This window comes from Cavia porcellus, unplaced genomic scaffold (genome assembly GCF_034190915.1).
Source record: "Cavia porcellus strain 051 isolate PalLab524CR breed Dunkin Hartley unplaced genomic scaffold, mCavPor4.1 scaffold_40, whole genome shotgun sequence".
NCBI classification, from domain to species: Eukaryota; Metazoa; Chordata; class Mammalia; order Rodentia; family Caviidae; genus Cavia; species Cavia porcellus.
This window is the reverse complement of record NW_026947523.1, coordinates 3081868-3094109: the sequence shown is the minus strand read 5'-3', so window position 1 is coordinate 3094109 and position 12242 is coordinate 3081868. Positions and strand designations below refer to the sequence as shown.

The window sequence follows — 12242 nt, the reverse complement described above, 5'->3', positions numbered from 1 at the left end:
TTCTGATTCAAAGGCCACCCCGTGACTCAAACCTCCAAAACATTCTCGGCAAGAGGACAAGAATATACCCACAAGGCCTTAATGTCACTACCGAGAGGAAGTGGCCCTGACAGGAAAAGTACACAACATTTAAAGATACAGACTCCAGAGGACGTGGTGGCACACTCCTGTATCCCCAGCCTTCAGGAGGCTGAGATAGGAGGGCTGCTGCGTGTTCAAAAGCCATCTGAACTGCACAGCAACACCTGGTCTTTAATAACAAAGAAAAAATGCCCCTACATGGCCACTTCTGAACAGAACGTTTCTGCAAATGCCAAGTGACACGGGGTTCCCTTTAAAGAGGGACGAGGATTGGGGCTGGGCATTTAGCCCAGTGGCATAAGTGCCTGCCTGGCAAGCACAGAGGACACAGGCTACTTCCTGCCCTCGGGACAGCGGGCATCCAGCAGAGCCACTGGGTACACGTGGAAGCGGGGGTGATGTCGTGGACAGAGTCCTCAGGGGACAATAACACAGAGGGGCTGGCACTCCCGGGGGACACCCGGGGAGCCCGTGGAATGGGCAGTGGCAGGCACAAGTGTGGGGGCTCTGGGCGTGGATTGGGCCCGGGTCTGCACTTTGGCTCAGCGCCGAGCAGGACTCACCGACCACGATGTGCAGAGCAGACGTCTCCGCATCATTTGTGCCCATGGTGGAATAGCACACACAATCCGTCGAACCTGCAAGGAAGGAAGGACCGTGGTGTCACCGAAAAGCCTAGAACTGGAAAGCTGGGCCTCCCTGCTGAGTGAGGGCGCCCTGTGCTCTCTTTCCACAGCCCCAGAGTAAATAAGAGCAGTGAACAGCCTGGCGGTGCACACCTGTAAGCCCAACACTTAGGGAGGCTGAGGCAGGAGGATCACTAACTCAAGCTCAGCATGGGCAACGCACAAACTTAGTGGGACCCTGCCTCAGACTTTTAAAAAGGCTGGGGATGTAGTCAAGTGCAAAAGCCCTGGGCTTAGCCAGAGGTGGTGGCACACTCCTGTAATCCCAGCACTCGGGAGGCTGAGGCAGGAGGATCATTGTGAGTTCTGAGACCAGACTGGCTTACAAAGTGAGCTCAAGGCCAGCCTGAACTTCATAGAGAGACCCTGTCTCAAAAAGAAACAGAGAAAAAAACCAGCACTGGGTTCAATTCCCGGAACCACATACTGTACAGTGGTGTCCACTGAGCGGCCAGGGCTCAGCCCTGCACATCGCAGGCCGCCTGTAGCTGGGCCCCTGAGAAACCCCTGCCGCGGGGACAGCCACTTCCCACCCTGCAAGGCCTGGACGGGGGTGCAGCCCTCACTGCCTCCACAGGTCCAGCAACTGCGCCCACTAGGCGAGTCCTGGCTCAATCCCCAGGACAAAGAAAAGGGGGCAGCCGCACAGGTCCCCGACCTGCTCAAGCTGTTAACGTGGACTTGGACAGTGATTTCCTCTGGCCCCTACCCCATCTCCCAGGCTGGCAAGGCTGGGATCAGGGGGCAGCTCTTGGTGCTCCCCTCCCTGCCCCAAGTCCCTGCCAAGTTGCCCAGAGCCACATGGAGTGCAGAGACACCGAGAGCCCCAGCCAGGGTCCAGGTCACCGGATTCTCCTGGGGCTGGACCAACACTTCCTTCAGCTCTTGGAACCAAATGCAGGGAGGGATCTGAGGGCAGTCAAGTGTCCCTTCCCCAGGGAGACTCCCACACTGCACGGCAGGGTCTCACAAGGTCCTCCTCGAGGGGGACCCCACCCAGATGCCCTTGCTGCCCTGACCTGGACACCCTCCGCTCCAGCTGCCCCACCCCCACTCTCTGAGCACATGACTGCCTCAGCCTCCTGACTGCGGTGACACTGCGGGCCCCTCTGTTCCGCTAGCTGTGTAGTCTGCTCTCAGCTGCAGTGGCTCAGGGTTTAGGTTTCTGCACACCACCTGCAAACTTCTCGTAAACAAGGTAAGAGCCTCACGGGAAAAATAATTTAGAGTACAGGAAAATTAAATTCATGTCATCGTGAGCACAACACAGGCAGCGTTAACAGACAAAAACCTAACTTGACTTTCTGGGCATGATCAAGCAGTGGTCCTGGTACCGATAAAAAGGAAAAAGACCAAAAAAAAAAAAAAAAAGATCAAGCAGTGGTACATGCCTATGTCCTTCAGGAGGCTGAGGCAGGAGGATCACTGTGAGTCTGAGGCCAGCCCGAGCTAGGTAGTGAGTTCAAGGCCAGCCTGGACTGCGTAGTGAGATCCTGTCTCAAAAACAAACCAACAAACAACACCTAACTTGAAGACAGTTGTAACACACAACCCACTCCAGGGTGAGAGCTGTCCAAAGTCCTAGGGTCAGACAGAAAGGGAAGCAGAGCCGGTGGGAAGGGTTTGGGGCAGCCCAGATGGAATGAGGCGGCTGGGGCTCCGGGAAGGGACAGAAGCACAAACCGAGAGGCCAGGACACAGCAGCCCCACGGGCTGACGGAATCAGACCTCACGGCCGGCCAGGAGAATGTGTCCATCACGGGGAGACCAAGGGAGCACTGGGACTCCGGGCCAGGGTGTGCACACGGACGTCACCGGCGCCCAGGCTTCAGTGGCACGGAAGCCACACAGAGAGGAAGGCGGGTGAGGCCACTGACCTCAGGGGCACAGGGACTCACGTGGCACAGCATCTGGCCACCTGAAGAAGCGGAAAGCCCTCTGGACCAGCACCAGCCAGCAAGGCGAGCGGGTGCATGCAGACACTGCAAGCACTCAGCAGAGGGGCTCTGCCCACCGCAGGACAGCTGTGGGGCCTCTGTGCCAGGGCCCCACCCACACCCCTGCCACCCACTCCTAAAGCCTTACGTGAACCCCACAGGGCTCTGCTCAGACCCCTGGGGACAGCTTGAAGACCTCGGCTTTACTGCAAGGGGTCAGTCGAGTGCTTCCCTCTGCCCCAGCCAGGCCTTCCTGACGGGCCTGGTCCCCAGGAGTGGCTGCGTGCTCATCCAGGCCAGTGACACTAAGTAATGTCCCTTCAGAACTTGCCCCACAGCTACGGCGACTTCCTTGATGCTCTGCTTATGCATAATTAAAACTGAGATCGTTATCAGCCTAAAATGATCACACTCACAGGCCACGAGGCTAACAGAAATCCTGTTAAAGATGAGTCTCTGTCCTGAAGTCATCCCTGAGGCCTCCACCAAGTGGACAAGGTGACCGGCACCATGACTCACAGGATCTGTCACCAGATGGGGTTTTGAGGGCGGAGTTTAAAGGGTGAGTCCCTGTCCTGGAGACTTGGTAAGAAGCTGGTGCAGCAGTGACAGCGGAGAGGGCATCCCTCCTGGGATGCTCAACCTCCTGTCTGTGTCCCTGCCTGCCCAGCTTGACCTCCTACAGGGCTTCCGGTTTGCACCATGCATGGGACAGTCATGGGACTGACTGTGGAAAGTACATCACGCTGCGTCTGCGGGAGGCTTTGCCAGTGTCCAAGCAACAAGGGCAGGGATGGGTCATCAGGGGTAGGGGAGGCCGCCTGCAGAGGTAGGGACAGCAGCACCCGGGGTTAACACCAAAACTGCCCCAGGAACCGGTGCTCCCTGCAAGGTAGTGGCTGCACCATCAGGGGGACACATCAGGACACAGTCCAGGCACCCACGAAGCCAGGGGGGCCTGTGAGTCCCCACTGCTTTTCCTCTCCACCCCCACTCACCCCTTCCCCCAGGACTCCTGTGTACACCACCCCAGTTCCTATTCCCTAACATCAGCTGAGGTCACCTTTCCAGAAGCCACCCCAGAACTGCCACCTGCCTGGCCCATGCACCAGGTGGCTCAGCCCCACGGGCCCCCACCAGCCACGGTCACTTTTACTCCATCCGCTGCTGGGGGCTCGGATCGATGGTGTGGTGCTAGGGCCCAGGACACAGATCCTGGCAGCACTCAGCTCCCTGGATGGTGACAAAAGTCCAGTTTCCACACAGCAAGGAGGTTCCAGGGAAACAGAGAGGCCAGTCCCAGGAATCCGGTCCTGTCCTGGTGTGCCGAGCACCGTGGACGACACATATCCTCCCCAAGGACAGGGACGAGGAAAGCCATGCGCACCTCACCTGCAGGGATGATGCCAATCCTCAGGGCGCTGGGCACCAGCGTGGCCCGGGGGTGGTTCTGGTCCACACCGGCGTTCCTCTGTGTCCGCCCAATGAGACCATGCAGCAGCTCACTGAACGTGCCGTCACCACCCACACAGACGAGGCTGCGGGGACACAGGTCATCAGCGCCCAGTGTAGTTCACACAGGGCGGCCACGGCCGCCAGCATCAGAACAGCTCCCAAGGTCGGGTGCGGCAGGTGTCTGGGACTGAGGCTCTCAGAAAGCCCCGCCAGCCACAGGACCCACACCACACCCGGCCCAACTTCAGGGAGCGGGGACATCTGGGGTTTCCAGGTGGAGCCGGACATATGAGAGCCCCTGGCCAGTTCCATCAAAGCCCCAACGCGGGCTGGAGTGCAGCCAGGGACAAGCTGGCATGCAGGAGATCCCAGGTTGGAGCTCCAGCACTGCAAAAGCCAAGACGAGTAAAAAGTAAAACCAACCTCCCAGCAGGGCAGACCTGCCACTGCATCGAGGGTACCAGGCAGGCCCTCATGGGAGGACAGGGTTGGAGACCCCGTGCACGCAGCATCCTCAACTTGCCTGACCTGGCCTGGTGCAGTGACCGACTTTCCCTGGGAGGACAGCTCTATGCTCACAGCGCAAATCGCTGGCAGAGGCAGGTGGTGGGCTGCAGAGAGCCGCCGGGCTGGGCGTGACCAGAGCAGAGCAATGGTCAGAGAGAGGAGGCAGGGGGCGCGCTCAGAGCCCAGGGCAAGCCCAGAGCTCCCTGGTGAAGCAGAGGCTCGGCACTGAGGAGCTGGCTGCACCGTGGCTGCAAGGGCAGGGCTTAAGGGACCTAAGGGACAGTGGTCAGAGTGCCTGGCTGTGTGCTGGGCATAGGACTAAGGGCAGCCTCCAGGGCTGGGTCATGAAGCACACTTTTGGATGTACCCCTGGCCACCTTGTCACTGTGCCTGTGCCTGCCCCTGGGTCACTATGGTTTCAAGGACAGGGGCTGTGGCTCAGGTCCTGGAGAGTGCAGTGATGCCTGCCACACCCGTGGGGCACTCAGCAGTGCTCACGGACCACACCCAGGCCCCAGCTCCAGGGCTGCAGACCCCTGGCCCCTTGGCCACGAACGGTGGCTGGGTGACCCAGCTCTACCCGTGACATTGCAGCTCACGTGAGTCCTGATGTGGGGTGAACTCCGCAGGCCAGGGGCTTGCTGAGCTCTCCTGCAGAGCTTGGTGGGGAGGGGAGGAGAGGCCTCCAGCATCAGCTCGCTGCCGGACTGAGGGACCTTCACTCCCTTTCTGACTTCAGGACCCCAGGCCGGGCTTGACAGCCCTTCAGCAAGCTCCACAGAATGAGTCCTGATCTTTAGAAATTCACTTTCAATGTATTACACATCACCTGCACGTCCCGAGAGCCAACCGAGAGATGAAACCACAAAGCCCAGCGATTACAAAGCAAACAGTGATAGAGTGTAGTTAAACCTGGGACGAAGGAAGAAAGTCTAAGCACTCAGAACAGCTTACGGTGAACACAGTGCATACAGGTGGAAACTACACATAATGCCAGAGCAAAATTAAAGGACAGTTTAAAAACCAGAAAAAAGATTTGCAAAAAAATATGACAACAGGTTACGAATCACCTATGGCTTGTTGGATAAAAGAACAAACAACTTAACTTGGCTCACAGAAACTGCACCAAGAACATAAAAATCAATTCAAAGCAGAAAATCAGTTTGCAGATAAACACATTTCTAAAAAAAAATTAAAGATGTTCACAAGTCCAATTCAGGGAGGACTGTGAGAGTGACGATACCAGGATGCTGGCGCACACAGCAGGGACACAGGGTGAGAACCACAGAGTCCAGGGAGAGCGCGCAGGCCAGCGCTGGGAAGAAAAGGACCTTCAAAATCGGTACAGGCAGACAGAGTTACACACAAGAAGGCTCCCATTTTAAGAGAAAAATTGGAAAGAGCCTCCACAGGTACAGGGAGAAGTAAGAAATGAGTAAAGTGTTGCAGAACTCCCAGATGTGGATGTGACAGAAAGCAGAGTCTGGGGGAAGTCTCTAATGACAGGACGTGGCTCCAAAGGTAGTGACAGGAAAGCCGGAGCTAAACCATGAAAGTGGCTCGGCTCCGCTTCCTGAGACCCTGCAATCGGCTGCTTTTCCCCACGCAGAGACGGCGCTGCAGGAAAAAGTCTTGAGGGGAAAAGGCATGGGGGCCGCTGCCTCGCGGGGGCTAAGTGGGACCCGAGGTCCCCGCGTGCCCCGGGCTCTGCCAGGGAAGGGCGCCTACTCACCCGTCGTACGTGTCTAGGCTGATCTCGTACAGGGTCTCCTTGGCCTGGTTCGCGTGCTCAGTGACTGTGGGAGACAACAGGGCATGGTGGGGGCCCCGTAAGGACCCCGGGCACTCTGGGCACTGAGCTGTGAGCCAGTGACCTCTCCCAGCACTGACACCTCTGTGCCGCGCCTTCCCCTCCTGCACAGCAGGTTCCTCTCCGGACTTCAGCAGGCATCAGGTGCAGCCTGCCCGCCCCAGCCCCTGCGCCCCTCGGGCGGCACAAGCCCTAAAGCCTCTGTAGCGCAGTCCTGGCTCAGGACTTCCTGTGGCCCCGGGTGCTGCGCTCCACCTGCCCGGCCCCGTGGGCACCCCACACACCCAAGGCTGGCAGGGGCGGCTGTGTCTCCCAGGCCTGGGGACAGCGCCTGGTTCTAGGGACAGCTTAGAAAACACACATGGAGGGCAAAAGGTGTCAGGAGCCCCACCTGCATGGCCTGAGGCTTTCCATCCATCACAGGAAACCCCGTGGGGTCCTGCGGGGGTGGCACCGGGCATGGGCATGCACCAGGGCATGGGCATGCACCAGGGCGTGTTAAACTCCTTAAAGCGCCACCCAGGGCCGGTGCAGTGTCCAGGCGTGGGCCCTCCAGTCTCTTCCTGCAGGAACTATGGAAAGCTCCGCCCCTTATCTGTGTTTTTACCTTAGCATTTTGCTTCAGAACTCTCTATGCTAAGACCTCGCTACTCACAGGAAAGATGGCATTATTTTTCTTATTCTGGTAGGTAAAATATTCTACTTTGTTTAAAATAGTCCTATAGGATAAAAACCTTCTCTAATACATATAAAGTCTTCTCTTATATATATATACGTATTTGTCTGGCTTTTTCAGACAGGGTCTCCCTGTGTAGCCCAGGCTGGCCTGGACCTCAAGGTGCTGCTCCGGCCTTGGCCTCCGGAGAGCTGGGATTCAGGCACGCACCGCCACCCCCAGCTCTCCAGTGACTGTGTGTGAACCCCTCCCAGGTTTACCTGCGCCCGCCTCGGGGGCGGCCTTACCGATGATGTCGGTGGTGATGGAGGCCAGGGAGAACAGAGGCGCCACCTTCCTCTCATATATCTGCTTGCCTTGGCCCTTCCCTCCGAACGGGTTGATGAACACCAGCAAGTGCTTGGGTCTGCAGGCTACGAGTAAGCACATGGGGGAGCCTGCGGTGAGCACCGAGCTCAGACCCGCCCTGTGCACCGGACGGAAACGAGCACAGGGCTGCCCAGCTCGGCGCAGCGTGACTCCAGGAAAGGATGTCAACACAGTAAAGGACTGAGACGAGGGACAGCGACAGCCCGGGGGCCACAGGACCCTCTCAGGCCGCTAGGTGGAAGGAAGGCCCTGGCTTCCAGCAAGGACAGCGTGTTCCCCAGGCCTGTGAGGTGTGGGCCTGGGCAGCTGGGGCCCCTGTTCGAGGGACCAGGATGAACTTCTGGGGTGCAGGAGATGAGAACCAGGTGTTCAGAAAGGGGCTGGGGAGAGAGCAGCAGATGCAGGAGAAAGCCCGATGTGGGGGAGAGGGGGCACTGGGCCCGTGGCTGTGGCCTCTGTCCCTGTAGAAACCCGCCAGAAGCCTTCGCCAAGGTTTCCTGAGCCCCCCATCTTCTTAGGGCAACTCCCATAATCCACAGGTCAAATAGATTCTGTCACTCAACAAACCTAACTAACAAATAAAAGTAACAAGAAGGTTGAAAGCCTGTGTCCTTGGGTGAGCCTGGACCCACCTACCTATCCTGGCACTGGTCCCCACAGGCAAAGAGCAGGACCCGCCTGCCCAGCCCGGGATGGCAAGCACACAGGTGGGACGTGGCCGGCCCATGGGGGCTGTGGCCATGACAGGGACAGCGCCCAAGAGGCTGTGTTGCGCTGAGCCCTGGGCTTCGGATCAAACACTGCCCCTGGCTAAGGACACGTGAGAGTGGGGCGGCCTCACTTACTCGGAAAGGCAGCAAGAACGGCGAGCCATTAGTGGACAGAGAGGGAACACACATGAGTGTCCACCACAGTGTTCTCGTAGCATCTCAGTTTCACAGCGCTCGAGGTGGATGCAGGGGAAATTTACAAGAGGAAAAATCTGTATGGCCAAACGCTGGCTTTCCTGCAAACATTCCTAATACTGATAAATTCCTAACAAAACCAGCAGTGCAAAAGGGACAAAACACAGGCGCCCGAGCTTTGAAGGGGAGGCCACCGTGGAAGCTACCAATGTCACAGAGAAAATGAAAGGACTCATCACCAGTTCATGCTGGCAAATCTAAAACCTGAAACGATGAACTTCTCCAAAGCCATGATTCACCAACAACGCTGGAAACAGAAAGTCTGGTAAAGCCGGGGCTGGGGATTTAGCTCAGCGGCATAAGCACCTGCCTTGCAAGCAGGCGGTTGTGAGTTCGATCCCTGGTACCCGTTAAAAAAAAAAAAAAGAGCCCGAAGCCATTAAGAAAACCTTCCTGCCGGGAAAGCTCAGGCTGCCCCGAGTTCACTACGGAATTCCTTCAGCCACCTCCATATCATTCGACTCCTCCAGGACGAGGACGGGGGACCCCAGGGGTTCGTGCGAGGCCCCTGTGACCCAGACAGCAAAGCAGACGAGGTGGCCCCACAGGTCACAGCCCCAGTTCACCTAAACAAAGGCGGTGTCAGGAGCTGGCCTGGGCTGTTAAAGTGGGCTTTCTCTGGGCACTCGGTGGGTAACTCAAAGAGTGAACACAAAACACACAGGTCTCTCTCATCCTGAAAGAGACGAGGGGAGGAAAAAGCACTCATCAAACCCAGCACCCATCTAGGTCTTAAAAAACCAAAACCCTCAGAAAATTAGGATTAGCAGGGAATTTGGAGGGGGTGGGTGCCAGGAATCCAACTCAGGACCTTGCACTTGCCAGGTAGGCACTTGTGCTGCTGAGATATGTCCCCGGCTTTTTTTTTTTTTTTTTGGACAGGGTCTTATAATGTAGTTCAGCCTGGTCTGAACTATGTAATGAACTCACCAGGTAGCCCAGGCTGGCCTCAAACTCACAGTGACCGTCCTGCTTCCGCCTCCTGTGTGCTGGGGACTGGCCTGTGACACCGCACCAAGCCTCTGATTAAAATAGGTCAGAAAAACCTACAAACACTCCTTTCTCCCCTTCAGTCCCAAGAACGGAACCAGGGGCTGGAGTGTGCCAGCCAAGTGCCGAACCACTGAGCCACATCCCGCCCGGCCTTTTTATTCACATACGGGCTCTTACTACGGGCTTTTACTACGCTGCCCTGTCGGGCAACACGGAACTCACAGTCCTCCTGCCTCAGCCTCCCAGGAGTAGGAGGAACTTTTAATGGCAAGATGTTGGATACTTTGCATACTGCAGTGACATCACTGGTCCACACCTGGGCAAAAACCAAGGCAAAAGAAGAAGAGCTGAGCAGAAGAAATGCAGCTGTCACCACGCACGGCCAGCTGGACTGAGACCAGAGGAACTCCTGGAGTCACCTGACGGCCAGCACGCAGGAGCGAGGTCACTGGGTGCAAGCCAGACCCAGGGCTCTGTTCAACTTCTACGTACAAGCAATATACGATAAAAACCAAAACGGCGGTGGGGGAGAGAACGGTCCTGCCACAGCTTTCTCCAAGGAAAGTGAACTCGGGCCACTTTCCTGGCCCCATGCGCAAACACCAACTCCAGAACGACGTGGGCTCGGGGCGAGCGGGAACAACAGAGCTCTGACCAGCACCGAGACCCGCAGCGGCCAGCACACCTCAGTAGGACCCACCTTACAGTTTAAAACGGAAAAAGATGTGCTCTCCTAAGCGTTCTGCTCACCAAGAGACTCAAGGCCGGCACGCTGGTGCCGCCCGGAAGGAAGCCTCCTGGGGCGGGAGGGCCAGAGATTCAACTCAGCAAGTCTCTGTCCCAAAGTGGAAAATGCAGTGCCGGGTGGGGCTCAGCGGCACACGCCTGGCCCTGGGTTCAATGTTCAACTCCTAGTACAGGAGAGCAGGGAGGGGACAGAGAGTGGACAGTCAGAGACAGTGCAGAGAGAGAGAGAGACAGAGAGAGGAAGAGAAGAGAGACAGGGACGGGGCCAAGACAGAAAGACAGACAGCAAGGCGAGCCACGGGACGGGAGGAGGTGTCTAGAATTCATCAGCTCAGTAAAAAGATCCGGGTCCACAGAATGTAAAGAGTTTCTACCCATCACTAAGGGAAGAGAGGATCGGCCAAACGCGTGGACCTGAATGGAAGCCCCAGGGAGAAGACATCCACTGGCCAGTCGGTGATGAAGAAGCAACTCAGCGATGTGGTGCCCAGGGGCGCTTGGGACTCCCGGCCCCCGCTAGGAAGTGCAGGCACGGTCACTGCATCACTGCCGGTGGCAGTCCAGGATGCTGCCCAGGTGACCTTTTACAGCGAACTGGGTCACAGCTGTGAGGGGGACAACCCGCACCATGCCCGGTGAGCTGGACACAGCTCACACACACAGGGCTCAGCTCAGGGCCAGAGCCGGAGCTGTTATTGCTCAGCTGGTTTGAAAGCCGGGGTCATGCGGCCCTCAGGGGAGCAGTCACTGGGGGGAGGATGGGGGCCTGGGGCTGCAGGCACAGGCCTGGTGCTGTGACAGGGTGCTCAGTGAGAACACTCGGCGGGCACACACTCAGGACACAAGCACCCTCCGTGCCTGCAAAGTACTTCAAGAGATGTGAAAGCAGGTCAGACAGTCGGAGGGAAAGTCAGAGGAGCTGCAGTTAGAGACTCACGTGCTCTTTTTAGACACCAGCTGGCTCTACCACACGTGCAGACAGATGGTTATTCCTGTGAACCGGAAGGAACAGAGCCACGTCTCCAAGGGTGTCCGTAAAACTGACTCAAAGTGTTGGAGACCCCAAGCCTCAGGGGGACAGCAGGCATGTAGGGGGGAAGGGAGAGCGGGTGTGGGTGGGAGGAGGAGCCCAGAGACCAAGGGAGAAGCGGGGAAACTGAGGCGAAGCGCACGTGGCAGGAAATGAGGTGGACGGCAGGTGGTGGGCCCCGGGTGCCCAGGAGAGAAGAGAAAGGCAGAAACCAAATCCCCTGCCCACCCGCCAGCAGCTGCCTGAAGCCCAGAGAAGGGGAGAGCGTCCTCAAAGACACTAGCGCCACTGTCTGGACGGGCACCGAGGGGAGCCCCGCACAGGCTGCCACCAGGCTGTAGCTGAAGGCAGGATGTGACAGAGCCCTGGAGCTCTGTGTTGCAGGTCCAGAGCCACCGCTGCCCTTCCACGGCCACAGGCTCTGTCCCAGGGCACAGGTGGACATGCCGGCAGCTGAGCTGGGAAGCAATTTCTCCTCAGCCAGGTCCAATCCCCCACTCAGCTCGAGCCTGTTCTGAGGGCAGAGGGCTCTGCCTCGGGCTGTGCTGGGGGTGGGGGCTCCCCACCATGCCTGGCTGTGCAGTGCACTGCCCATTAATTAGGCAACCTATTTTTACTATGTTTATTTTGGGATTTTTGAGACAGGGACTCTGTAGTCCAGGCTGGCCTTGAATTTACAGCAATCCTCCTGTCTCAGCCTCCAGATGCTGGGATTACAGGCGTGCGCCCCCACACCCGGCTTAGTCAATTCAGAAACAAGTAAAACGGACTCCTGTCAGACCCGGGGCCCCTGGAGACAGGAAGGCACATACTCAGCCCTGCCAGCAGCTCCCGCAGCGTCTGCAGCCACCGGTGACACAGCTGCTCGTCGGAGCTCCAGAAGGTCACCTGCGCCCACTTCCAGCGGTGATGCCGGGCGCGCTTCACACAGTGCACTGTGAGGAGACCAGTGTGTTAGTGAGGGCCACGGCCACTGCTCGGCCCCT

At 57.8% G+C, this 12242-nt stretch overlaps 1 protein-coding gene across 1 annotated transcript in view; it reads right to left on the bottom strand.

The window, feature by feature from the left end:
• The window catches only part of Cerk (ceramide kinase), a 36648-nt gene that overhangs the window by 8286 nt on the left and 16120 nt on the right, over nt 1–12242 (bottom strand). The window contains exons 3-7 of the mRNA XM_063243767.1: nt 12069–12191; nt 7440–7565; nt 6399–6462; nt 4097–4242; nt 645–719 (exon numbers count right to left, since the gene is read on the bottom strand). Of these exons, the coding sequence (XP_063099837.1) occupies nt 645–719; nt 4097–4242; nt 6399–6462; nt 7440–7565; nt 12069–12191 (534 nt within the window). The remainder of the gene's footprint in view (nt 1–644; nt 720–4096; nt 4243–6398; nt 6463–7439; nt 7566–12068; nt 12192–12242) is intronic.